This window comes from Fulmarus glacialis, unplaced genomic scaffold (genome assembly GCF_000690835.1).
Source record: "Fulmarus glacialis isolate BGI_N327 unplaced genomic scaffold, ASM69083v1 scaffold9930, whole genome shotgun sequence".
NCBI lineage: Eukaryota > Metazoa > Chordata > Aves > Procellariiformes > Procellariidae > Fulmarus > Fulmarus glacialis.
The window spans coordinates 1-26,900 of record NW_009187085.1 but is presented as its reverse complement, the minus strand read 5'-3'; the positions used below and the strand labels follow the sequence as shown (position 1 = coordinate 26,900).

Genomic DNA, 26,900 nt, shown 5'->3' with positions numbered 1-26,900 from the left:
CTATTGCTTGAGGTATCACAGCTCTTCTACCACGAAAGCTGTCGGATCTTTTGTTTTCTGGAGGAGCACTCTGTATAGCATGCCAAGAGACATCCCCAGGATAACCCGCCCGGCAGTAAGTAATCCTGCAGATGCAGTCCTGGCTCTCATGGCTTCAGCGAGAGCTCCTGAGATAGTGAGTTCCGCACGGGCTGGAGCACTGACACAATTGCAACCGAGAACAGAGTTTGCTGATTGGGTTTAAAGCATCCGTACACCCGTAACATCATCCTGCTAGCCAGTTTTAACGACGGAGATTCTGAGGTGGAAACGATGAGCTCCTACAGTTTAAATCTCTCTCTCTCTCTGACTTACTGTTTGTGATTTTAAAGGACATAAACCTTTAGGGTTTGAAATGTTGTACAAAATATGGCTTGAGAGCTGCAGCAGTTCTGGCTTCCCCTGCTTGCTCAGCTGACCACAGCTACCTTTGCGTTAGGTTCGGTGAAGACAAGAAGAGTTAAATCACAGGCAGATTTGGCAGAGATTTTAAACAACAATCTAAAACAATCGCAAATGGACTTTGAGTTCTTGAAAACTTCTACCACACTCAAACCCTAAGAATTAGTTTCGTTTTATAAACTACAGCTAAAGCCAAGAAGAGGATTAAAAGATAGGCTGAAACACTTCTGTGGCTATGAGAATTTGTTACTGTGGAGTGTGGATTACAAAAGCACAAACAAAATGAGCCATGAGCTGTAACATACACTAAAGCACAAATTAATTACTAAGTCGGGGGTTAGGAAACTTTAAGGAGCTTGCCTTCCCCCGAACTCCTGCCACTGGCAGTGTCGCCAACGCTCATAAATATTCCACTAGATTAAACTAGGTTTATTTGTAAAAAATTGTGAAAAATTCCTAAATTAAGTTGGCCTCCAGGGCGACATTTTCTTGTCCTGGGTTGTCACTCACAGGTGCTCCATAGGAATGAGACTGTGCTCAGTCTTCTGTCCCAGATACGAAGAGGTGAAACATCCTCTGGGAAACAGTCACCTCCGACAGCCCATGGCACAGGAAAATGGGAAAAGGGAAGAGGAGTGTGGGGAGCAGGAAGAAACACCAGTAACTGAGAAGGGAGCATGTGAAAGCTGAAGGAAAATATTTGGGAAGAGGAGAAGAGGCAGGAGAGTGTTATGCAAGGGTGTTTGTGGGGAGGGCGAGGAGACGGCAGAGGGAAATGCAAAAGGAATGATAGTGGAAAACAAAAGAGGGCTCGGAGCAGTGCGGCAGCGTGTGGAGAAAACATTAACGTGCTGGAAGGGGACTCGTTATGATAAATGTAAATTATCAGCATTTTTTCATCTTTAAAAAATAGCCTGATAGGAAAATGAAACTGTATGTTAATAATCATCTTCCACCTCAGAGTTTTTGCTTTCACTCGCTCAGTTGTTTGGTGTTTAAAATAAATAGCAAGATATGTATTCCCACCTGCTAATTGCAGATTTGTGAACGAACAATGAGATGCACATTAATAATGTAATGTAACGTGAGCTTCCTCTGTGAAAAATTTAGGAGCAAAACAGGTCCACATCCACTTGTAAATGCTTTTAAAGTGTATGTAATATGAAAAATATGCCACTCTACGATACAGACAAAATCTCTGTAAAACCAAAAGATCTGTATATTGTTAATGTCTAAGTATAATGTTTTAATAGCCTGATTTATTACCTCTTTATGTAGTTCATTTTTAAAAATCAAAGTCCAGGTGTTTGTCTATCAAATACGGCTCAAATCTCTTTTTCATTTTTCGGACTCAGTGAGAAGCAAATCAAAACTTCCCCAGTAGAGACTCTGAATTTTAGATGGTTTTATGGTATATACAGAAAATCTAAAAAGCAGGGCTGCCCTTGACCAGAGAACTAGAAAAGAAAGTATAGCATACTATATAGGGGACTAGTTGTTTTTTCTTAAGTTTCATGAAGTTGATTTATGGTCAAATTATAACTCTAATTTCATGGTATTTCCTGCCCAGCCCTGGACCGTGTTGTCAATTAAGTGATTTTCTAAGACACTGAAGCAGAATGCAAGCACTTACCTCAGGAGCGAAACTGAGCATCTTATGTTTGCAATCACCAGCGCAGTCATCCCAATACAAATATTTAAGGTAAAAACTCCAAGAGCATCTGACCTGCCCACATACTAAGAGTTTTCTCACTAAACTGTGGCAGTTTACAATGCAGACATCCATACCTGAGCGAGCCACCTTCGGCTCCTTTCTTTCTATTGAGGAAAAATGGAGCTCCCTACTCAGATGATGACATATAAAGTTAAATAACACAACTAGCACCCTGATTTGCATTACAATTAATTTGAATTCAGTGCCTTACTTTTGAAAAACCTTCTAGGCAGTTCGTCCACCTCAGCACAGGAATAACTTACAGAACTAGGTCACTTCTATTAATGGTCAATTTTCCATCTGTTAAATTAAATGTGACTCATTTCAGAACAAAGATCAATTATTTGAGGGAGATCATTGTTCTACCAGTTAGAGCATGAGGCTAACGCTGCGGAGACCTGGGTTCCACCCCATTACTTTGCCAGTTGTGCTGTGCGACTTTGGGGAAACCACTAAAATTTTGTCTTGGGTTCTCCTCTTATCCACACAGTAGAGATGGTCTTGCTGCTCATCATTGTAAAGCACCGCTTGTCTGATGAACAGCTTAATGAAGTGCAAAAGCACCAATCCTGAAGGTTGTGCAACACTAAGAATGAAGAATGGACTGCTATTCCCTTATAGTAGTTTCTTCTCTGGATCATCTACCATCCCGCTCGGGAGGTTACGTTACAATTGAAAATAAGTGGAAAGTTTGTTTTACAGTTAATTAGGGCACTGGCCTAGGACCTGGTGCTATGCTCGAGTTCTTGCTTTGTCATAGCTTCTTTCATGAAGGACAACGCATTGCAGTAAGGCAATTCCTATGTGTAAATTAGGATCTCCAAATCTCCAGCCCTTTGTCCTACCTGTATTCTTTGCACCTTTGCAAAACAGAACATGTCTTACACATAGAAAAAAATCTACTATTTTGGAACTTCCTAAGGGAAATGACTTAGCCATGCAGTAACCTGCTGCTTCCTTGCTCATTCCTATTGGAAAGGCTTGAGCGTCTAGTCCCATGGTTTATAGTTATCATTTTGTCCTGGAACATGCCAAAAATACTTATACTGAAACAAAATGTTTCAGCATATTTGCAGAGTACCTACTTGATTTTGCACTAACCCAAATTCTCACCAGCCTGAACAGCAGTGCAGTTTTAAAGCAGCCAGGTTGACGAGGAGCGTGTGCAGCATCTGAGATTTTAGTTGGTAACCATTCACCGTTATCAATGAGGGCCGACAACCTGACACCAACTTGTCAGTAAGCACTACGTTCATCGCTAGGCTGCTCCAGCAGCAGAGAACATATGGGAAAAGCATATTCCATCTTAGCTTGTCATCCCATAAGGAATCTCTACTTAGGCAGTGAACTGACGATAAGCTTGAAGGAAAGTCTGTTCGCTTTAATATTTTCTTTCCTTAAAGGGCCTAATACACTGTGTGCCGGGTGAGAAAACTATTCTGTCCCTAGACTCACCATTTTGTTTTCCAACTTTGATATGACAAGAGAGAATCAACGTACGTTAGTCAGTCCCAATCGAGAGCTGTGAAGGGCCCTCCTTCAAGCATTGAAGGGCTGGAGCAATTCCAGTTGAAGTTGGTGGGGATTTTTTTATTGAATTTAAGGAAACAAGATGCAGATTTTAAAGAAAATTAGAGTTAAAAAAAAGCAGAATCTGTAAGGCAAACACAGGTAGATGACACACATTACCACAGAGCAGAGAAACCATAGACAGAAAGAAATTAATGAAACCAGTGTCATTATAAAGTTTAGAGGTCAGCAACACTTCAACTATGTATCTTTCCAGCTGGCAGGCAAGAAGGCTTGTGAAAAGACATATGGGAGTATTTTTATTGTTGTTACTTTCTGTATATCCTGGTTTGAACCATACCAATTTTTCTTGGAGGGAATCAGATACTTATAGAGTTGAGGATAAACCCCCAAGGAGTTTTTAAGGCAAAGGTCTGGTTTGGGATCAGTACTTTAAACCCGAATTAGAAAGACAGAGAAAAGAAAACAGCAAGTCAGTTAACCTCCTTGTTTCTATGCAGTGTGAGACTACGGGCATGTGCCCCGTTAATTAAGTTATTTTAAGTAAAGATCTCATCAATTGCAATCTTTGAAGTGAGGATATAATGCTATTAACTGGATCTGCAATTTCGGGCCAACTGCAGAAGATCTCATTTTGAATAAAGTGTGATGGTGCTGAGGCTCTTAAAAGTGTGCTACAGCCTCTTCCACCATGACAAGCAGATACAAGCGTTATCCCAGGAAAGCTGTAGTCTCATTTTATGACAGGATACAATGAGCAGCAAGGCAAAATGAAGTGAAGTGGGATAGGGCCATAATGCCAGGTACTGTCCCCTAAAAGACCCTCACACCCCATTTGCCCTGTATGAATTCCACAAAGGACTTTCCACATGTATAAATGAAATTCCTTCTGGAGGGGAGACAAAAATGCTGAGAATTTAGGATCAATTTACCTGAAGAAAGTCCAACTGCTATATAGACAGGGATAGCAAGAACAATACTGGATAAAAATACAGAACTAAGGAAGGGAGAATGAGCACTGAAATGAACTTCATTTGAGAAATAGTGAAGTATTGGGGAAGGGCAGTGATGTAGACAGAGCGGAGGTGCACAGCTGCTTCTCTATGGGTTACTGCCAAGATTTGTATCTCATTAAACAAACCATGAAATTTGAAAAATTATGGTTTATCTACTTACATGTTTCTAAAGAGAGTTAAGTCAGATTAACGTTAACATCAAAGTGCTGCTGGATTCAATCACATCTCTGCTGAACTTTAGTGATTTTGCCTTAAGACTTCTAGGTCTACAATGCCTGCCAAAAAATTCAAAAGAAGTTCTCTGCATGCAAAAAAGATCAACCAAAGAGCTGGAACCAATATTTTATCAGTATATCTGGAAAAAAACCCAAACCCACCTACTGAATTCCCTTCATTCCGTGAAGTCACAGTTCTAGAGATAAAATTTTCTTGTGGGTACATATATAAATAATCCTCAGACAGAACAAGCAGAGAATTTACAACTTTCTTAGAAAGCACAAAACACCAGGCCACAGGGCAGTGGAATCAAATGCTGATGATTACATTCTGTAAGCGATTAGTATAAGGCTGGTTGCGGTGTGTGACGTTTCAGCATTACATAGATTGCTGCCTCTTCTCCAGACACTTCTCAATATCATCCAACACTTGGACAGCTGCTTTTGGAATACGAGTCCCTGGACCAAATACATTGGTAACGCCGGCTTCATACAGGAAGTCGTAATCCTGTTCAGAAAGAAATTTAAGATCTCTAGTTAATAGTGCAACAGAAAATTGATAATTGATTTATTGGTGTATGCTTTATCCTGTCTGCTGGGCCTGAGAAGTATATGCAACAAGTCCCAGAAAGAGGCAGCACAGATCAGGGAAAATGGGAAAAATACGGTAGTTAGGAGGTAAAAAAGAAATATTAAGCAAACATCCACGGGAAAGATTTTGTTTGTTTAGAATCAGACTAATGTCAGATCCTTGGAAAATATTCAGAAGTCAACTGGATATGATCCTGAATAACCTAATCTAAATTTGATCCAACTTCTAATTTTGAAAATACTGCTTTAAACAACGGCTTGGACCAGATGACTGCCAGTGGTGTCTTGTAATCTAAGTTACTCTAATTTTATGATTGTCCTGAAATTTCAAAAAAGACCTGGGAAGCAGTTACGTATTCTCTCTTACTTCTGTATAGGATATATTATACCTTTTTCAACCACAGGTTAGGAGCATCCCATTGAGAGATACTGGACAGAACACAATTTGTCTCCTAGAAAAATACTACGAATTTTGTTTGTTCAATTTAAAAGTCTGTCACTCCTGAACACTTAGCTAATTGGCTAGAAAAGGAAGAAGTCTGGGAAAAGGCAGTAGCAGGAGATTTATATGCAAAATCAGTTTGCATCACTCTAGACAGAAGATGACCCTAAAGGTGATACAGCCAGGCAAATTGTGGATGAGCTAAGGAAAATTTTAAGACAAAAGCACAGATCTGACTGCAAGGGAATCCAACAAACTGTTCAACAGTTTAGGAGAAAGCAGAGGGAATGAGAGGCAACACTGAGGCCTGATGACGGGGAACATGAGGAGAGGCTGACCAGTGAATGAAATGTGTAGCCTATAGGTGTTGGGACCCACCAGGTGTCTTAGTCACTAGCTAAGTCACTGGCTCTTCTGAACTGTTACTGGAAGTCATAAAGTCTCTTAAGACAGGAGCTAGCCTTTATCAGTAATACGCAAGGTACTGGTAATGGGAAACAACAGAGCATAAAGAACATCTCCCTGAGGCTAATCTTTTCACAACACAACTTAATATTCCATCCAACAAACACTGTAAGTTAAACCAGGACATAGTGTACAGAAAAGCAGATCAATGAGACCTGACAGCACTCTGAGACCATCTTGCAGATCTGTGCTGACCCTGGTGATTGTACACAGTAGCCTTCAGCGTTGTAAATGCCCTCTGACATTAACAGAATATAGGAAATAGCTAAAACCAGCACAGACAGAAATAAAGCAGTCTCCTAGTCTTGATGGAAATGATGTTGACCCGTACCTGAGGTGGGATGACGCCTCCACATATGACAAGAATGTCTGGCCGGCCAAGGGCGTTGAGTTCTTTGATGAGTTCAGGCACAAGAGTTTTATGACCTGCTGCAAGTGTGCTCACACCAACACAGTGGACATCTGCATCAACCGCCTGCTGGGCCACTTCTCGAGGTGTCTATATGGGAAGAGGATTATGTGACAAGTAATAGCCCCAGCCTGGCTGCTGAGCAAGCGTTAGAGGGAAAATCGCTGCATTTGAAATATATTGGACACCACTCAATCAGTCATACCTGGAAGAGGGGACCTATGTCCACATCAAAGCCAATGTCTGCAAATCCTGTAGCAATAACTTTAGCTCCTCTGTCATGGCCGTCTTGACCCATCTTTGCAACAAGTATACGAGGCCGGCGCCCCTCACGATCCATGAACTTGTTAACGCTGGTTGAAAACACATATTGTATCATTGTAAGTCACTGAGAATCATTAGAAGTATTTCCACAAATAGAAAAAGCACTGGTTGCAACCATAGCATTGTTTCCGTACGTCAAATCAAAAGATCTTCTAAGTCATGGTTTGTCTATGTAGTCTGCATACTATGTTAATATTCATGTTATATGATTACTAACAAATTTCTTGCAATTACTATACTGAACAATAAAACGTTCTTTTTTAACGAAAATCACTCCACTACTTTTCTGCGTTGTAACGGACAAAACACTGAATTCTCTGAGGGTTTAATAAGCTGAATTACAACTAAAACACAATTTTTAGATTTTAAGAACAATCACGACCAATTATTTCAAAAGTGCTTGCATAGCACACAGGCTATAGAGATGGGTCCTAGACATCATACTGTGCATCACCATTCAACTGGGCACAAGCCTGTGCAGAAAAGGATTACCGTATCCCCCACTCTGTGCACTCATTCCAGTGCCTCCCTTTTTCTGGTTAGTGGCAGTTCAGATTTCTGTTGTGTAAAAGTGACTGTGTAACCACAGCCTCAGAGAGATTAATCTTTCATCTTACTTCTCATTATCCATATACCGCCAGTATCTGTCCTTCGGTGGGACACTACAACTACCACTTCTAAGAAATAAAAGTTTTTTCGTGGTTTTTTTTTTTTTTAATACTGTACTGTTCTAAGCATTCTGTTAATGACTGAGTTGTATGGATTTGGTGTGCATTGAAACCATATGCTGACCTGGCTGGGATGATCATTGTATGAATCCCGTGGCTTAGCTTGGGGAAAAGAATGACTCTAGATAAAGCATTTATCAGCAGAGATTTGAACAGCCTCATGAGATGATTCCAGGACAGGAAAATGCATCATGTAAGAGGGAAAAAGTAAGAACTGGGACAGCTTAAACAGGAATTATGTCAAGAGAGCCTGAAGAAGCAGACTGACAAAGCTTCTGTTTGAGGATGTATAGGAGTTGGGCCTGCCGTCTCTGTTTCTAAGGACTGCTGAGAATATCAATGAAGTAGGTATCTGAATTGATTGGTGATATCTTAAAATCCTTTTCTCTGTATTGTTTTCTGTTTCCATATTCTTGTTCTCTTACTTCCGCACCCACAAGCTCCCTTCCAACAAGACCAGCTCTAGGTGCTCCAAGCCTGCCAGGCTAAGCCCACCTGAGTCACTGCAATTCAGGGCTTGCTTGAAGTGTGGGGCAAGTGTGAAATCACACTTTTGAAGGCCTGTGCAAAGGTGACACGTAGTAAATCCAGTTTCATTACCATGTTCACTAACTGGTACATATGATCTTGGACATAAAGGCAGGTATGTAAAAAAGGGAGCTACATCTTGATTCTCATGGAATCAGTTCAGTTCAGTTTCATGTAAATGCATAATTACAAATACTGAAATTTAAAATGAATATTTAAAATAAAAAATGATGCTGACATCCCCCAGCACAACTACTTTCAAGCCAGGCTAAACATCACCATTGTGAAGCTATCGAGTAACTCCCTTTTAAGAGATCCTGTAACTCTTTAATGCATAAGCCCCAACACAGCAGGGACTTACGAGTATCGATTCGTATCACATCACCACCCACTACAGCAATTCAGTCTCTTCACCCAAGAGGACAGCAGCAAAGGCAGGAGCTGACAAAAGGCACAAATGGGCACTCTTTTCACACATACTACCATCTTCTGATCTCTTCTCCCTCGTGATACGAGTAAGTAACACCCGTAAACTGGAAGTTCTATGCGGCTATCCAGACAGATTTTAGCCTTACAATTTTAGGAACAGTAAGGGTGAAGTTGCAAGGACACCGTATGGGCAGACCAAAACCAGGTTTTGCAAATATGAATTGCTGGAAATATTTGTAGACATTACTATTACAGAGTCTTCAAAAGAAGCAATCCAATGTACAGGGATTTCAGGCGACGTTTCTCAGCTTCTTAATCTTACAGCTGCCTAGTCTATTCAAACAAAATCCTCAAATCATAACATCACCTTAGTGGATTTTGTTTGCAAGCAAATACAAGTTCAACTAAGTTTTGACTATTCTCTTATTGCACTTATTTCTTCTCATTCTGCTTACTTGCTTACAGGCATGAGAATGACTGTGCAGGTCTTTGTTTTGTTCTGGGGATGTCATTCAGGTTTGGGGAACGCTTTTTTAGGGCACAGTGAGTATCTAATGGATTAAACGTGAGACTGTGTTTGGCTTCCTGGGAAGCTATTCTCACCTATTGATGGCATGAAGAATTTCATCGCTCTCTCCAAACTCCTGGCGATAAGCTCCACTCACCATTCGGTCACTGGCTTTATGCTCCCCAAACACCTTTTTCATTGCATCTGTTATTTCTCCAACAGTGCACCTAAGATACAGAAAAAAAGTATTCATGCTATCAGAAGGCTTGTATGAAAACAGAATACAGAAATCACTGGCAATGGCCCAACTATTTGTCTTGCTGCAGGACAAATTCATTTACACTCATTTCCCCTTTGCTGCTACAACTCTGAACATCTGACTCACCCCACTGTCATCCACTAATAGAACATGCAAGAGTATTTTTAAGAAAATACTCTTTTGCTGATGTGAGAAGTGATTTTACAAGTGACAAGGCAATGGGGACCAGTGCATGGCAAAATATTTCAGGAAATTAAATCAAATTTTCTCAACTGGGAATTTCTGGGGGCTCAGACTGCAAGATTTTCCATTTGGTCTCATACTAAAATTCAAAATATAAATCAAGAGAAAAAAAAAAGGAAGAACACACTGAAAAGGCTGAATCCTAACTTTTTAACTGGGATTTGTTTGCCTTTCCCTTGATGTTTATATGTTAGTATTTATTATTCTTATCCTCTACTCCTGACATAATTCCTTTATCCGCTGAGATGCAGAAGAATCTGGGAAATCCATTTACATGCAAGTTACAAGCTTTGTTTGCTATTGGAGACACTCTGCATATTCAAAATAATACACATTTTACTGCTGTAGCACAAGTGCTAGAAGCAAACTAGGCTGTGCTGTCTTCTTGTACAAACATCAGAAATAACAGCCTTTGTCCCAAAGCATTTAAAAATCTCATGCTTAATGGATTGCACCTTTCAGCGTAAAATCTATAATGCACACTGTACCAAAAAAACAATGCTGTGCTCTAATTACAGTTGAGCCCACAACCAAATACTTGATGAAAGGAACCTAGTTAGAAGGGAAAAACAACTCATCTGTGGATAAAGAGCAGTTCAGCTAGTAGCTCCATCATAGCAAGCTTCTTACTTCTGGTGTGAAATTAACTGGGATTCCACACTGTGTAACAATTTTGAAGGTATGCTACTAAGCTCTTGATGAAATCTTTCATCAGAAATATTTTGACGAAAATATTTTAGTTTATACTTGAACAGCAAAAGAGTAGAGAATTTGTGTATACTAAGAAATTAATACAACTTGCTGCAAACTTTGTCAAAGGAAGGAAAGAAAAATACTACTCTTATAAACCACTTTAAAAGTATGCTTACAAATAGAGAGACCAAACCCCATCCATTCAGCTACTGCTAAGCACGTTTCAAACCCCTGGAATTCACATTTTCTCCTGTCATATTGCATTTAACTATAAGCTACTCCGAGGCAAAATTAGGTTAAGCATCCTCTAAAGCTTTATATATAAAATGCTCAAGGGATGTTTGGACAAGATGCAACTTCTTGTCCACATACATTTAGAAGGGGATGGCCAAATGAATTGTATTCAATCTTCCTTCTGCTGTTTGCAGTTTCAGTAGCTATTATCTGATTCCTACCGTACGCAATCTGCCATGCATCCAATATAAGATGGATTTTTGCTTACTGAATCCCTCAGTAAATTTCATAGAGATATTTTACTTCTTGTAACCCCCTAGCTATTTCGCTCTTTCGCTAGCTCATATTTTTTACACTCAGCAAACTCAACCATAGTTATAAACTGTAACTACGCTAATGTAAAATGGCAGAAATCCTATCTTGAGCATATAGGCAAGACCTGTATAATGCATATGCCTGAAGCTGGCCTCTTATCTCTAGGTATCACTCTTCACAGTTGGCCTGCTTTGTCTAGAAGACACTATCACGCTGGAACACACCTTTTTAAGACTGTGTCATGTTACTGATACAGTCTTGGCCACTTTTTGTCATCTCCCCTCCCTGGCTTTCTGGAATTATATTTTTAAAGTTCTCTGCTTTTATCCATTTTATTCCTCAGCACACTAAGGAGTTCGTATTTGGATTTATGAGGATCATAGTCTAGAAAAGCAGCTAACGCAAAGTAATACCAAATTTATAGTATCTGTATGGCTATGTGTGAATGGGACTTAGTCTGATACCTTCTTTGAATTTATTTATTAGTAATGATTTAGAAAGCATTAGTTATGAAGCAAACTGTCCACGATTGCATCAGAAACCACTGACATCACTATGTAATAGTCTTAATTTTTACAGCACCTGTAAGATCTCGGAAATCTTAGCAAGCACTACCTGAGTTACAATAGTTCTCAGACCTTATTCGCTATATAATCATCTTTTTGTTTTTCAGGACATCTAAATAATCTTATTAATATTACTGTTCTCTGATATTACTAACAAAAAATTGAAAAGTAAACTGCATAAGTGCTAGATTAAGTGACTTCCTCAAGGTTAAAAAGCAAGTTTGCAGCAGACCTAAAAATAGTATCTGTAAATACTGACTCCCTCTCACAGTGCTAGGCATCACAGATTGCAGCCTGATATAGATACATCCCATGCATAAACACTGACAACTTACGCCTGTGTAAACACTGGCTGTTTGCTGAAGGCTTACAGTGGCATAACACATGTCTTGTCTTCTAGAGAAAACTGTAAGTTTAGATAAATCTTCCTCCTCCTTCTCTTTTGCAGAAGCAGTATCTGAGTATAACTTCAGTATTAAAACAGCGCAGCACGTGTAGATATAGTTGTGGTGTGTTTTTCTGTTCTTACTATGTAAAAGTGAATGAAAGTTTCATGTAACAAGTGAAAAATAAATGGTTTGGACAATCAATTTTATTGAAGTATAATCTGGTGGCTGGGATGAAGTTTTTTTGTGTACTGCACAAAAAATGAAATACATTTCTTTCTTCTGTAAATACTGCTTCTGAAATCCCTTTAGAGTATTTTGAAAATTCTGCAACCCTTTAAATCTAAAGTTCCTAAGTAATAATAGGAGTTTGGCTTGTAAACTATTAATGAATATTTTCCTACTATTTATCAATAAACATTTTCTAAAAAAAAATCTCTACTTAGTTCTTAGTCCTGCTGCATCAGTGGGTGCTGTCTATGCATCCACAGTGGAATATCTCTCTCTGGAGCCAGGAATACAGCCTCTCTTCTTAACAGGAGAGGAAAAGCGTATTTTTATGATGATTACACTTTTCTTTAATCAGCTAGTCATAACATTGGGCAAGTTCTTTACAGTCTGGATGCATAAAAACCTTCCCATTTCTGTTTATCTTTACAGCAAAATTTTGTTCTGGAGACAACCGTTTTCAACTCACTCTTACAAAACTTAAGTAGCATAAGCAACAGTTATTATTAATTTACAGTTTTTTCAATGCATGCTGATAAAAACCCACTGGATAATTATGCAAAATTAACAGAAGTCACTTTGCCTTTATTGTATAAATTTGTGTTTCCTTCATATGACTATCATTCACATTTGCTTTGTGCAGAACTGCATGTTTTGGTAGCACCCTTTGTTTTGGGATAGCAGGTAATTTACAACCTAATCTGTGGTTTTAAGTAAACTTAAAATTTTGAAGTGGAGACCAAAAGATAGCTATAGTCTCCGTTTTGTGTTTTATCAGTATATAGCCCTTACAATGTGTCTTGTGACAAGGACAGCATTGTCTTGTGACAAGGACAGTTTGCACATAAACTGTAGCCTGCATCCTATGAACTTCTGCACTGCTCAGAATTACTGCTGACCAACTGTGCTATATCAGAGCCCTCAACTGTTCAGAGATTCCCTGAGCCTCCTAAAAAGCAGGAGATTGCCAAATAAGAGGAGCTTGGCTCTTCACTAAGCTTTTGGGCATTTCAACAAGGTCAATGGGATGAAATACAACCACCGTGATGGCCAGAGAGGATATTGCTCAATTCAGTGTGTCCTATCAGGCACAGGATCTACCTCCTTTAGCAATCTGTGCTATGACTCTCTCTCAGTGGTTCACAACCAGCTGTAGAGGCTATGCTGCACAAATATGAATTTGAAGAAAGAAAGTCAATGACCATAATGTGCCTGTTAGGACTGTCACCTTCTGTCTGTTCAGTCTCACATACTGCCGCTGCCTCGGCATTTCACCAGTAATGAGAGGTAGCACTGTGTAATCAGGTGACAAAGTACCATGAGGACACAGACTGGGCAGACAAAGAAGCAGCGCTACATGCTACATTGCACTTCATGCCTTCCTTTCCATCACCGATAGCTGGCACAGCGGGAACTGCAAGTCTGGAGAGGGACAGAAAAACAGCACTGCAGATGAAGGAGATGAGAAAGAACTTAGCATCATCTGCCTCATAGCCCTACCTAATTACACCCATTTTCCTGTAACATGGCTTCTCACGAAAAATGAGGCACAGAAGGGAGGCTGTACTGCTCCCATTCCCTATCACCTTTGGCCTGCCTATTGCTTTGGTTACAATAATAAAATTACTTTTCTACTTGTGCTTGTCAGCACTGAAATCTCCATATTAGTCCACGGAGTCTTTTCCATAGTTCCGTATTACTCTTTTTATTTCAATTGAATTATATTACTTGTCTTCATGTTCAAATCCCATCATTTTCCATTCAGTAGGAGACAGGCATCTGTCACTAACATGCTGGTCATACTCATCTACTTGTCTACTACTTGTAAAGGATGAACGTGATCACTTGAAAACCTTTTCCCTTGTTGCCCCTAACAGAAGGGCTCCCCGTAAGTGTTCACAGAGTTCACAATCCTCCTTCAAACACTCTTTATCAGATGCCATGAAAACTTCTTTCTGTGGTCACATCCCATCTATAGTTTTGGGGCAGAGGTAAGTTTTGTGTTTGCACTTACAAAGTGGATCTGCAGTCCCTTAATGCTTTTACAAATAATAAAAACAAGGTCACCGAGGACAGAAACTAGCAGTTAACTGGTCAGTATTGGTACAGAATATATGAATCCTTGGTAAATCCAACACTACCCTCCTATAATCTTTACAGTTCAAAGACATGCTGCTAGAGAATCGTGACAAGCTCTCTGTGGGCGAAAATGTATTCAAAATATGGCTGTTAATTGTTCAAGGAAAGGGAATGAAGGAATTGGAGACATCACAGTAAAAATAGGACAGCACCCCGATAAGGAGTGAAATTGGTTTGTTCGGTTTTGGGGCATTTAGTTAATTAAGGAACAGACAGCTAGGATCTATTCTAGAGACGGATGCTTAGTTTGAAGCAAGAATGAAAACAGTCTTAAAAGCACCTTAGGTGAAAAAGTAAATGTTCCACCGGACTCTAAAGGATGCCTCACTGCTCTACTCAAGAGCATCTTTTACATCTTTGCCTGACTAAGCAAACTTATTTCTCCTTCAGTCAAAAAGTGTTTTCACACCACTCTGTGGTGCAAGAAAGGATGAAGCAACAGACCATGATAAGATTGTGAATATCCATTTTCACATCTCAGACACTTCTTAAGCTCCCTGACCTATGAAACAGCAGGGTGACGGATAAACCTAGTTATGTCCTGAAACTGGTAAGAGTCTGAGTTGTAAACAACACACTGCGTATGAACAACACCACTTCATATAAGATTCTTTGTATCCGTTATTGTTCTTTGTGAGAAATTAAAGCATAGCCTTAAGAGACTGTAAAATGTAATAGTCTATCTGAGAATGCCAAACTGCAGCCATCTTTTACTTCCACCTCTGAAGAAAAACCCAAAACATCTCAAGACACCAACCTCACTGACACCATACCCAAGAACAGTTAAGAGGTGAAAATGAACCATCGATTTTTAAACAGCAGTTGGATATTCACCCCCACCCCCAATACCTTGAACGTGCTGCTTCCACTGCAAGCGCAAGTAAGTTGCCTTCTCCCGTAGCAGCACACTGTGTTAGAGCAGCGAGACATTGCTGGGCTGCTGCTTGATCTCTACTAGCCTTCACCTAAAGCGGAGGAGAAAAATATTAAGTTGAAACAAACTACAAAGTGAACTGGGAAGTCAAGTGTGTAAGACTTTCTGATTTCAAATATTAATTCTGGAGGCATGGAATTGTCAATTGTCAATATATGCTATATATTTCAACAAGATTAGAAGTAAAAAGGCGTCTCAGACGTTGAAATGTGCACAAGCCCATAAAGTAACTCTAAAACCATTTTATCTACATTTTTACTAATTATGAAAGTGGATGTTGATTTCTGATTCCATAACCCTGTCCCTTAATAGCACTTGGCAAGCTGCATCAAATAGTCTGAGCGATTAAGTAATGTTACATACTTTTAGAGCAAAACATTGCATAGCTATTTTCTATCTTATTTTCAGAAAACGTAAAGTTCTCAATTTTGACATATATTCATGAGACTATCTGAAATACAATGATTAAAACCAAATGAGCGTAAAAAAACATTTTTGTTTGGATTCTAATACTGTGTTTCTTGGGATTTTCCATCAGCCTCCACTGAAGTTGAACAGAAATCTAGCTTCTCCACTAAAGACTAGACCGGATTCTCAAAAATGTGGGGGTCAAGTTTCTGGCAAGCCACCTTTACTCAAGTTCTATCTGCAATTACAAGAACTTTCATTTTTAAGAAGGTAATTCCCACCTTATTAATCTTCTCAATCTGCTTGCTACGGACTGAAGTATTATCAATAGCCAGAACTTCGACTGTCTCCTCTTTTTCTAGCTGATGCTTGTTTACTCCAACAATTACTTCAGACCCTATTTCCAGTGGAAACACCAGAAACTCAGAATACATTTGCAAACTACTGTGAAAAGACACAATATTAATAGGACAAGAAAATTTTGAGCATTATAATGAGTGCTTTGCTTTATAACTATATACATTTCAAATACTTAAAATTTGTTCTTATAGGAAGGACTTAAGTCTGTATTTTCCATATTTTACAATGAGAGATGATTAGATGTATGAACATTCAACTCAGTGAATACTGGGCCAGAACAAAGATTTGAAATAGAACAATATTTACCTTACAAACTGAGTCACTGAGTCATGAGTCACTAATATACCTGAATCTTACAGAATTAAGCAGAAGTGCTGGTCTCCTGCACTGCTCTACATTTACTTTTCTGATTTACCAGATAAACAAGAAAGTGAAGTTCCTACCTAAAACTACTCCATGTGAATAAAATTAATTTATCATGTTGGAAAACTGTATTTTAGCTTTCAGCCTGTATGGACTTAACAAACATTTTTATTTGCAGTGCCTGATAACATTACTACACTCTTCAAAGCAACATGAACTAATTTACCTTGGGAGAAAAAACACAGAACATTATTGATTACTCTTTATTGGTCTTAATTAAAGACCTGCTTCAAATTTGTTCTCCAAGCAAAAAAGTTCATATAACGTCTTGCATGATCGAGTTATCCCTAGTTTCTGTACTGGACAGCTACTGCAATGCAGACTACAAAAAGCAGAACAGAGCTATAAGCACACATGTATACACATCTCCACATATACTTACTGTATGTGTACATATGCATATACATATATATATACCACAAACAAAGAGCTGCATAATCCTCTTATCTGAGATGACTGCATTTTTTCTGGTCTTCAGGAAAAATGGGCAGTTCTCAAGCAAAACCAGGAATTTGGCCAGATACATTCAGTATCGCCATCTGCTGGCAGTCATGCTTCTAAATTCAGGAATCACACTTTAAAGATACTATCAGAAATTAAGCGATTAACTACTGAAGGCCCAAAATACTCCTTTAAAATAGTCTTTCTAGTGCTTTGTCTAATCTAGTCTTAAATATGTCAAGCAAGAGTGTTTTCATTCTGGTACTGTATTTCATACATACTGCTCTCTCTTTCCAGAAGCTTTCACTGACATAAAACTGTTACCATTTTATCACTCACAATCTGCTACTCCTAAACTAAGAAGAAAAAAAACAATGAAAATGTGTGTAAAAAACCTTTATACAAAGGTACTCTACTGGCAGTTTTCCCTTCTTTCATCTCCCTGCTTCCTACCAGAGTCAATCCTGGCTTGTCTTCGAGCTGCACATTCTTCAATACGAAGTTTGGGAATCCCCTCAGCAACAGCTTTGGCCATTCCACCCATTTCTTCTATCTCCTCAACAAGCTGGGAAATGAAGAGGATTTAGAAAGTAGAGTAATAACAAGGTTCATAAAACGAGCTTTGCACTTGTACTACCGTCCAAATTTTTATTATACCTATATATATAGTCTGGTGCTCTAAGAGTGTGTTTCCTATCTCCGTGTCTCTGACTACAGGTTTTGGTATAAATTAAGAGACATCTCAAATAAAAGAGCATTTTTATTACCAAAACTCCATTAATTCAGTAACAGTGCATGGCATATTGTTCAACCAGTAACACCCATGGATGAAAAAGCTTAAAATTTGACACCTTCACTCTGCACTCACTTCTGCCTGCCAACCAGCCCTTATGGTTACATGTATACAAATACAAATAAATTGAAAAAAACCAGGGTCAGTTCTCTGATCCTGAAGGCAAGTGGCATGGCATGGTTCAGCTCTCACACAGCAAAAGCCTATTCAGCTCCAAAACATGGTGACCGCATTCAAACTGCCTACTGAAAATGGCCATCAGACCATGCCTGGCACTGTCTAGAAGCATCCTAGTTGACAAGGACCTAAAAACCACATCAGACAATGTGCTAACAGTGTCTGTACAGTCCCAGGTTAGTGTTTGGGCTTGTATTAGCTTATTAATTTGGGACTTTGCATAAGAGCAATAATTTGCTCAAAAAGAGAATCACTGGGTTTAGCTGTAGGCTAGACATGTAGGCATATATCTTCATGCAGGATTGCCACCAGTAAGACTACTCCTGCACAATACTTTTCACATGCAAGTATGACTGGCAGCTGAAAACATTATTAAAATAAAAATATTCTGATCCAACAAAAAAATTTCTCCTAAATTCTGCATAATACTCAAGTATGGCCAGACAATTGTCTGCCTGCATGCTTGGCTATAAAACTTAGCTTTCAATAACCCCTAGTTTTAAAGTCTCAAGCAGATCACCACAAGCATGAGTAGGCACATAACTAAGTTGGTTTGACTCTTTCTTCTGTTGAACCCTTTTTTTTCTTACACATAAAACAGAGATCCCAGCAAACTGGGAGTCTTCAGTGTGCAAGTCCTTTGCAGGGCTTGATTATTTGTTCCACACTGGGGTATTTCCCTTTCGAATGTAGTCCACTAGAAGGCTGAAATCTCTTTTTCTCTAAATATACACCGCATTTTTGTAAAGTTCATTTACGAAGAAATCACTGAAGCATAAGTGTAAAATAATTCCCTCTTTAGAAGTTGCCAACATATCAAATAGTCCCTTAAAAGACATTTCTCAAAACTCCTGTACCTAAAATTTTCTCACAAAACTTAAAAGGTTATGCAAACTGACCTTTAAAGCAGCTTCATAGACATCGTTGGTGAGGCACTCCATGAGGTAAGATCCTCCCCAGGGGTCTGCCACTTTAGGAATACCAGACTCCTCTTGAATTATGATCTGCGTGTTCCGAGCAATGCGAGCGCTCTTCACTGTAGGCAAACCCAAGGCTTCATCAAATGAATTTGTATGCAAAGACTGTGTCCCTCCAAACACGGCAGCCATTGCTTCAATTGTAGTACGGATAACATTGTTAAAGGGATCCTGGAAGGAAAAGGAGAGCTCTGAAGCTCAACGGTTCTGCCATGGGGCTGAGGCAGACTAGTCACACATATACTACTGCAATGAAATGAATGCAAGATTCCCAATAAAAACACTGTAATCATAACAAAAGCTGAAAAAGAAAACAGTCAAAAATAAACATCCAAGCAAACTGATATATCACTTATCAATATCTCGGACAAAAAGATTAATCCATAAAGAAAGCCAAAAATATCAGTGTATGAGTTACAAAGCAAAGCCTGACTTGTATTTAGTGGTGTTTCAAAGAACTTAATGAATCCAAATTGGAAAGGATGGAACTGGTAGTCCCCATGTCCTCTATCCTGGGATTCCAGAAGTCTCGGAGGGGTGAATAGCACATCTGGCAGACAGGTTACTAGCCAAGATACGTTTTGAAACTAAATGTGCTTAATATTTTCATTAATGACAGCATTACACAAAGGTAGGAATTACCGTTGAAATTTGCTGGTGCTATAAAATTGAAAGACATCTGTGGGAGAGCTGGGATATTAACCAAAACAAATGGATAACCTGGAGTACAAGGTATAGAAATAGACTCAGTATTACAGAATATAATCTCAGCCTTTAGGTCAAAATTTTTATCTGCTCTTTTCATACATCTAGATAGTTCAGTTGTATATATATGCCTTTACAGTCAAAGAAGAGTTACCATGGTCTCCAGGGGCTAACTTGTGTTTTGAGGCGGAGTGAAATTCACCCACTGCATTTGCTCATCTTATTTCATTTGATTATTGAGGGAACTTAACAGCAGCTCAGATTGCATACCTAATTCTTGACATGCGTAGTTGGGATGAAATGTATCCAAAATAATTAAGAGCTACCAATGTAATAGGACCTTCAAGAAGGAATCATGACGTCTGTGAATTAAATAATTTTCCATAAAGAAATTGAATTAATATCACTATTTTACAAGGACACGGTAATTCTACCCACACTGGAGTCTAATTCTGGTTCAATTTAAAGAATTATAGAAAAATGTGATTTCGATGAGCAAGAACATAAAACCTAATTTCTGAGTGGATACCTATCTAAAGGCAGTCCAAAGGAAAATATATTTGCCTTCTGAAACCTGTAAGGAGCAAGCACTGGGCACTGAGGAACTGTATTAAGATAAATAATGTTTAGAGACGAAAAAAGCGTTATGATCTGGCCAGAAATATATTTACACTGGACACTAGAAGATGGTTAATCATATTTCTGTAATAATAGTATTTTGCACTCATACAATACTTTTAATTGGAGGACCCGCAAAGGCTACTGTTCAAAAAATTCCATTGTTTCAGTTTTACTGCATTCCTGTAATGTAAGTAAACATTACATTTGCTCTGAAAAAAAGAATAAAACCAAGGCACAGAAGTCAAATAACAATGGTTGCAATCTCAATCTAAAAATAACTCATACTGCATGAAATTGATTCAGAGCAGGCCTTGGAGTAAGAGCTAGAACCCAGCTCTGACCGCACTTGGGAAACTATATATGCAGTCCAATGATTTATTTTCTTGTTGTGAAGTGATGTAACTCAACAGGAAAAGCAGAAAGTGCACCCAGGTTCAAAAGAGCAGACGAGCTGTAACCATCACTTCACTCTTCAGCAGTGACAGACAGGGGCATGAATGACTTCCTTGGATGCTCAAATGAATTCTCAAGCCAGTGATCTTGAGAAAAAGGAGCCTCTACTTCCTTAATCAGCTGCATTCTGAAAGGGTAACTTACAGAACAAATTCAAGAGCGCGCTTCATCCTCTGAGTCCTGAATTAATATAAGCACCTCTCTGCAATTCTGTCTCTACTTAACAGGTTTGGATCCTATTCTCAAGTCAGTATCCACTAGACTGAGAGAACACACGCTTATGACAATGATTCCAGAATGAAAATGAAGAATGAAAATGAAAAATTAGGCACTGAGACTCTGCCTATCACCATACTGGAATCCTTTTGTGAATACAGTCTCAAGCCTTTAGTTTCTGCCCTTTTACCTGAGTGCTACAGGGCAGTCCAGAATACTGAGGTATTTCATTTTGGGAAGCAATGCTGCTGGCACTTAGCAAGACTTTTTGTGTTACGTAAGCAAAAAGATGTATCCAATGCTAGTGTGTGCATTTGTCAGACTGAGAGTAAGACAGGTTGTCTCCTTCAGAAAGCTGGATCTTTATGAGTAAAACCAGCAACCCCCTTCAAGATATACACCATGAGAACATATTTAAATGATGAAGTTGATGAGAGTCCAATTTCTAACCTGCTCAGTGAGTGACCAGCCCGAAGTCTGACAATGAGCTCTCAGCAGAAGAGATTTGGGATCCTTGGGCTTAAACATCTTCTCTATCAAGTGAGCCCACAGCCGCCTCCCAGCTCTCAGCTTAGCTATTTCCATATAGAAGTTCATGCCAATTCCCCAGAAGAAGGAGAGCCTGTAACAAGAGCACATGAACAGGATAAAACATTAAACCATTCTAGTAACTGTTTCAGTAAAGGAGAAGTCCTACAGCAAGGTCTCTGATTAATTTACTTTTACAGATACAACCCAAACCTAAGATGATGGGAATGTTCCTGGACACTAATGCTAATTGCTACAGAATGATACACATTCATGCCAATAAACTGTCTTAGCCTCCAATCAAGGTGACTGCAGGCAAACTGCCAGCGACGATGGTCCCTGTAACTGCAGAACTGTCCCCAGGGACTGTTTTGGGGGAGCACTAGGTCAAGCAGAGTTCCAGCAAATCACTAATAAATACAATAACACTCTAGTGCCAGGGAATGCTCCTGGACACAATCTACTAGTGTAGTTACACTCACAAACTATTTATAATGAGAAGACATTACATATTATAAGCATGCTTTCATTCTTCTCCTGACGATTTTAATCAAAATCCAAATCAAACATCAGTTCAATACTGAATAGCATATCAGGACACAGACTGATTGATCTACTTTTTCCTACTTATAGCTTCTATGATTTATAAATGTAAACATGCATAGTTAAAGCCAGTAAAACTCATCATACTAAAGATGCACTTTTTTAACAGTGAATTAGCTACTGAAACAACTTGCCAAAGGTTCTTACAGATTCTCCATCACTAGAAAGTCTGAAAATAAGGCTGTATCTTTTTCTATATGATCCACTTTGATTTTGCCACAGATCTTGGAAACAAGTTAATTCAGCTGACTCCTATAGTTTGAATGTACAACAGGCTACGTGAACCACGCCTTTTGCTTTTTAGACTCACCATATAGCTAGGGAATCTGTAAATCAACTAGACCACTGAAACTGTGATTCTGCTTAGTTTGGCAGTAACTATACAATAATACAATATTCTGCTTAAAAATAAATCTTATTTTTAGGGGATTTTCAACTGTAAATTGAACTTCCTCTTGTTAAGCATTTTTTCCCAAATATTTCAAAATAATACTAACGGAAAAAAATTCAATAATACTACAATATAAAAGAACCACGAGAGCTCTTGCTGCATTCTGCAGTCCTAAAGCTACAACTGTATTACATGTTACAGCTTAGGGATCTTCTTTCTGACCCAGAGACCAACTGTCACAACAGACCTTGACAATGCTTGGGCTTGTACATGAGCTTTATTCAGTTTATCAGCGTAGATGTAGTCTAAGTGTCTGTTGGATCAGATATTTTCCTACCGCTGAAACTGTGCTACAAAACCAAAACAAAACCTATTTGCAATGTGAGCATTGCCAATATTGCTTGTGTGTGTAAAAATACTTAATTTGATATTGAACTCTAGAGGTTTTACCAAAAGTGAGTTTTATACTTGCAAATTTCTTTAGCTCACCTTGGTGCAAATTCATCAATGGTAAGGCCAGCTTTAAGTCCAGTTCTGCAGTACTCCAAGCCATCTGCTATAGTATAAGCTAATTCCAGAATGGCATCAGCTCCTGCCTCTTGCATATGGTATCCGCTGATTGAAATGGAATTAAATTTTGGCATATACTGCAAAAATAAAAGACAACATGGTACGACATTGCAAGGGGTAGGACTAGATGACCTTTAATGGTGCCTTCCAACCCAAACCATTCTATGATTCTATGACAGCAGAAGAGGGGAGGATCAGATAATTGCTCTACCAACATTCACAAACAATCCATTCTTTGTAGATTGCGAATACAACCCATCTCTATTAAACGGTGTTTGCAGATGTATACTTTACATGCTTTTACCTTTTTGCACTATTGTTCTTAAACTATCACCCACCATGATAAGTCTCTGTGGTTTATAGGCGGTGTTCCACCTCTCCAATGAAAATGCAGCTAAGAAAACAACTGGTAGTACTGAACTTCCACTCATCAGTTCAGGACTTCACTCCTTTCATTATCTGCTTCTCACGCTCAATTTCACAACAGAAGTCCTTCAAGATTTCTTATCATGCTTACAGCTGTATAATGCTTCTTAAGTACATGGCTTCTTGATAATGCAAAATACTGTCTGTTCCTGTTCTCCAAGTTTCCTGCTGTCCTTTCAGGCTTAGGCTCATCTTAATCTGATTTTGATTTAGATTGACTCAAAAATCTTAAAATTTATGCCGTAAGTGATTTGGGATCTTAACTTCTCCTCCTGGCCCCTTCTACAACCACATCATTCTTTACTATGACAGGTCTTCCCATCTTCTGCTTTGTTCTCCAAAGTGCCTCATAAATAGTTAACTAGACATAATACAGAAGTAAATACATTTAAACAATGAATACCTTTGAGGTGTACTGGAAGATGTCAGCAATAATCCGCATGGATGGTTCTGGGGGGAAAATGTACGTATTTCGGACCATGAACTCCTTCAAGATGTCATTTTGGATTGTCCCCGTCAGCTTGGCCTGAGGCACTCCCTGTTCTTCTCCAGTTACAATGAATGTTGCCAACACGGGAATGACTGCCCCGTTCATTGTCATAGAAACTGACATTTTCTCTAAAGGAATTCCATCAAAAAGGATTTTGGTGTCTTCCACTGTATCAATGGCAACTCCAGCCATTCCAACGTCTCCTCGAACTCGTGGATTGTCTGAATCATAGCCACGATGGGTGGCTAAATCAAAAGCAACAGATAATCCCTGCTGGCCAGCTAAATGAAAAAGGAAAAAAAAAACCCAAACAACAAAAAAACAACAGAGAGAGATTTAGAAGTGTTAAACAGATTTGCATTAGGACTGGATCTAAATGTATTAATTTTATTTTACATCATCCAGTCATCCAGGCTTGGACGACAAACCAATTTTTGATGTTAAACGCTGTTCCCTCCCCAAACTTGTCCAAGGTCTTCTGGTCTTAAACTTTAAATGAAAAAGCTATTAATTGAGAAAAAAAAAAACCATAGTTCGTCTAGTTCAGCCACACAATCAGCTTACCATGCTTAACAAATTACTGCATAACGGTTTAGCCACAAGTTACAAATGTGCATAGACAGACAGTATCAGAGCTTATACACAGAAACTCTACTTAGCTTAGCTGGAAACAAAACTGTGATAAACTACATCACGTGACCTCTTTATCACAAATTAAACACACACATACTGATTGTTATCCTGGCTCTACTGACATACGTTGTTTATTCCTAAAGTGAAGCGATGCATTACTAAATCTGCAGTAAGAGAAAATTACTCATATAAAGCAGGGAACAGGACAATTAGAGCTCCTGACAGGCTTGCTGCTCCGACCTGAAAGCAGTACCTGAAACTCTGCTAACCCCAGGCATTCACCCTCTGACCAGCACTGCTGTTCCTGAAGTAACTATATCTACCGCATTTGCAAGTCTACTTCTCAACGCTGGCAGAGTTCTTAATTGTCAGATACCAGCTATTGGCTTTGATCTAGAAAGCTAGGTGTTAGTTCTGAAGCACAATGACAAAAATTTAAATTTCTGCCTAGTTTCAAGCAATAGAAAAACTCTGCTGGTTGGACCCTGAGATGCAGCCAAATTTTGCCTCTGTCAGTGTCAAGGCAGCATAACTAAAAATAGCATTTAACGCATTCATTTTTTCACCTCAATAGCAAAATGAAGCAAGGATAGTTTCAGAAATGATCCAATTTCCCAGTACTAAAGAAATACAGTGCCACTGGGAAAAGCCTATCAGAAATCAAAACTCACAAGGTGGAATAATCACATTTGCCATGTAATTCACCACATTAATGTTCCCCATTGCTTTGCAAGGCAATGTTGTTTCCCAAATCAGCTGTCTTACCTTTAATGTTGTCCTTGTAGAACCTGTTGCTCTCCTCCACTGTACTGAAGCCAGCATATTGACGGATAGTCCATGGCCTGTATGTGTACATGGTTGGGTAGGGTCCTCGAGTGAAAGGTTTCACCCCTGGCAGCTCCTCAGGCAGGTCTTTCGTGTCCCTTTTGGAGTACAAGGGTTTGATGTCGATCCCCTCTGGGGTATGCCAAATTAAATCCTTTGGATTCTTGCCCTTCAGCTGCTTTTCAGCAAGGGCAGCCCACTCCGGGTGCAGCGGCTGCCCGTGCAGCGAACGCCACGCGAGCCTGCAAGCTGGAAGTTGTGCCAGGCATGTGCAGTGGTGGGGCCACAGGCGCAGGAGAGCATCCTTGGCTCTTAGCATGTCTGCCCCACTGATTGGCAAGTATGGGGCAAGCTGAAGAAGATAAAACCAGGTATTTTGCATTATCATATAAATCCAACATGGGAGAAGTGAGCATGGAGAGGTTAAGCAGTTTGCTAAAGCCAAAATGATTACTCAGGAAAAAACTAAGTGTATTTATTCACTTGCTCATTTGACAGACACCCCCTCCCCTTGCCTTTCAACCAGACAATGCATAAAACAGAGTTCAGGAAAAATCCTACATTTTCCTCTAGCTAAGGAAAACATTCCTACAACTCATCTATATCCATGTATGAAATGTGTAACTTATTTCAGTCCCTAAGCAGCACCACCATTTATCCGTCACTGAAAAGTCAGTGTTATGCATGAAGATGGCATGTCTAGCTACCTTCTCACCTTCCCACCTCTCTCTCATCTATGAATTCCTTTATGTCAAAGAGGGACCTTCAACATCAAAGAGAGACTGAAGGAAGTAGACTGTCAGAAAACTGCTGACATGTCATACAATTTGGAAAAGGTGGCTTGGGTTGGAAGAAAATCAGAGCTATACTAAGAAAGAAAGGAGAAAAAAAATGCGATATGCAAGAACACAGGGATAATACTAGTTGCAGAGGTCACCTCACCATGCACGAGACTGAGGTGGTGGATAAGTTCAGTAACTCCTGAAAGCTGTAAGCACCTCTGCTTCTGCTCCCTGTACCCTATCCCTGCACTTCCTCCCCAGCCCAAAACCTTTACAGCTTGGCTCCAAGGGCCAGGCACCTCCTCTCTGCCTCATCTCCTTCACAACTCCCTGGAAACACACACTTCCCTGGCACCTTTATGAGAAAGTCTGCATAAAACTGGAAAGCATCTCTATCACTGTTATGGTGCTGCTGCAACATGCTCCATGCAAGTGCTTTAATAATATATATGCTACGTGTGGTATACATATATAAGCACAAAGGAGCACCAGAGGAGCACTCAGTTCCCCTGCAGAGACTAATCCTGCAGCCAGGACGGAAGGCAACGGGTCCCAACGCCATCTCCCAGCCCCGTAGCCCCAAGGCACCACAAAGCTGCCCTGTCACCGCGCCTCTCCCTCCACCCCTCACACCACGGCACCCACAGCCGGACGGGGGCAGGGACCAGAAAGCACCGTTCACCGGGAGCCCCACACGGCCCTGACAGGCCCGCCTGTGCGCAGAGCCGAGCACCCAGCACC

The 26,900-nt window shown here is 39.6% G+C and overlaps 1 protein-coding gene across 1 annotated transcript; it reads right to left on the bottom strand.

Moving 5' to 3' along the window:
• Window positions 1-5,295: 5,295 nt before the first annotated feature.
• On the bottom strand, window positions 5,296-25,725 carry MUT (methylmalonyl CoA mutase). The gene is made up of 12 exons (XM_009573827.1): window positions 25,318-25,725; window positions 23,833-24,200; window positions 22,923-23,080; window positions 21,362-21,533; window positions 18,839-19,087; window positions 17,423-17,534; window positions 16,027-16,142; window positions 15,253-15,368; window positions 9,436-9,567; window positions 7,029-7,176; window positions 6,746-6,913; window positions 5,296-5,424 (listed from the first exon to the last, which is right to left on the bottom strand). The coding sequence occupies exons 1-12, from the start codon at window positions 25,694-25,696 to the stop codon at window positions 5,296-5,298; spliced, it is 2,247 nt and encodes a 748-aa protein (XP_009572122.1). The 5' UTR covers window positions 25,697-25,725.
• Between the last annotated feature and the right edge of the window lie 1,175 nt (window positions 25,726-26,900).

What these genes read in the sequence shown, in the direction of transcription:
- MUT (XM_009573827.1), bottom strand. Translation starts at nt 25,696, where the DNA reads ATGCTAAGAGCCAAGGATGCTCTCCTGCGCCTGTGGCCCCACCACTGC. An exon ending in ACAAGCCAGGATTGACTCTG is followed by an intron (nt 16,143 to 17,422) that starts GTAGGAAGCAGG and finishes CACTGGAAATAG; the next exon opens with GGTCTGAAGTAATTGTTGGA. An exon ending in ACATAGGTCCCCTCTTCCAG is followed by an intron (nt 6,914 to 7,028) that starts GTATGACTGATT and finishes CTTCCCATATAG; the next exon opens with ACACCTCGAGAAGTGGCCCA.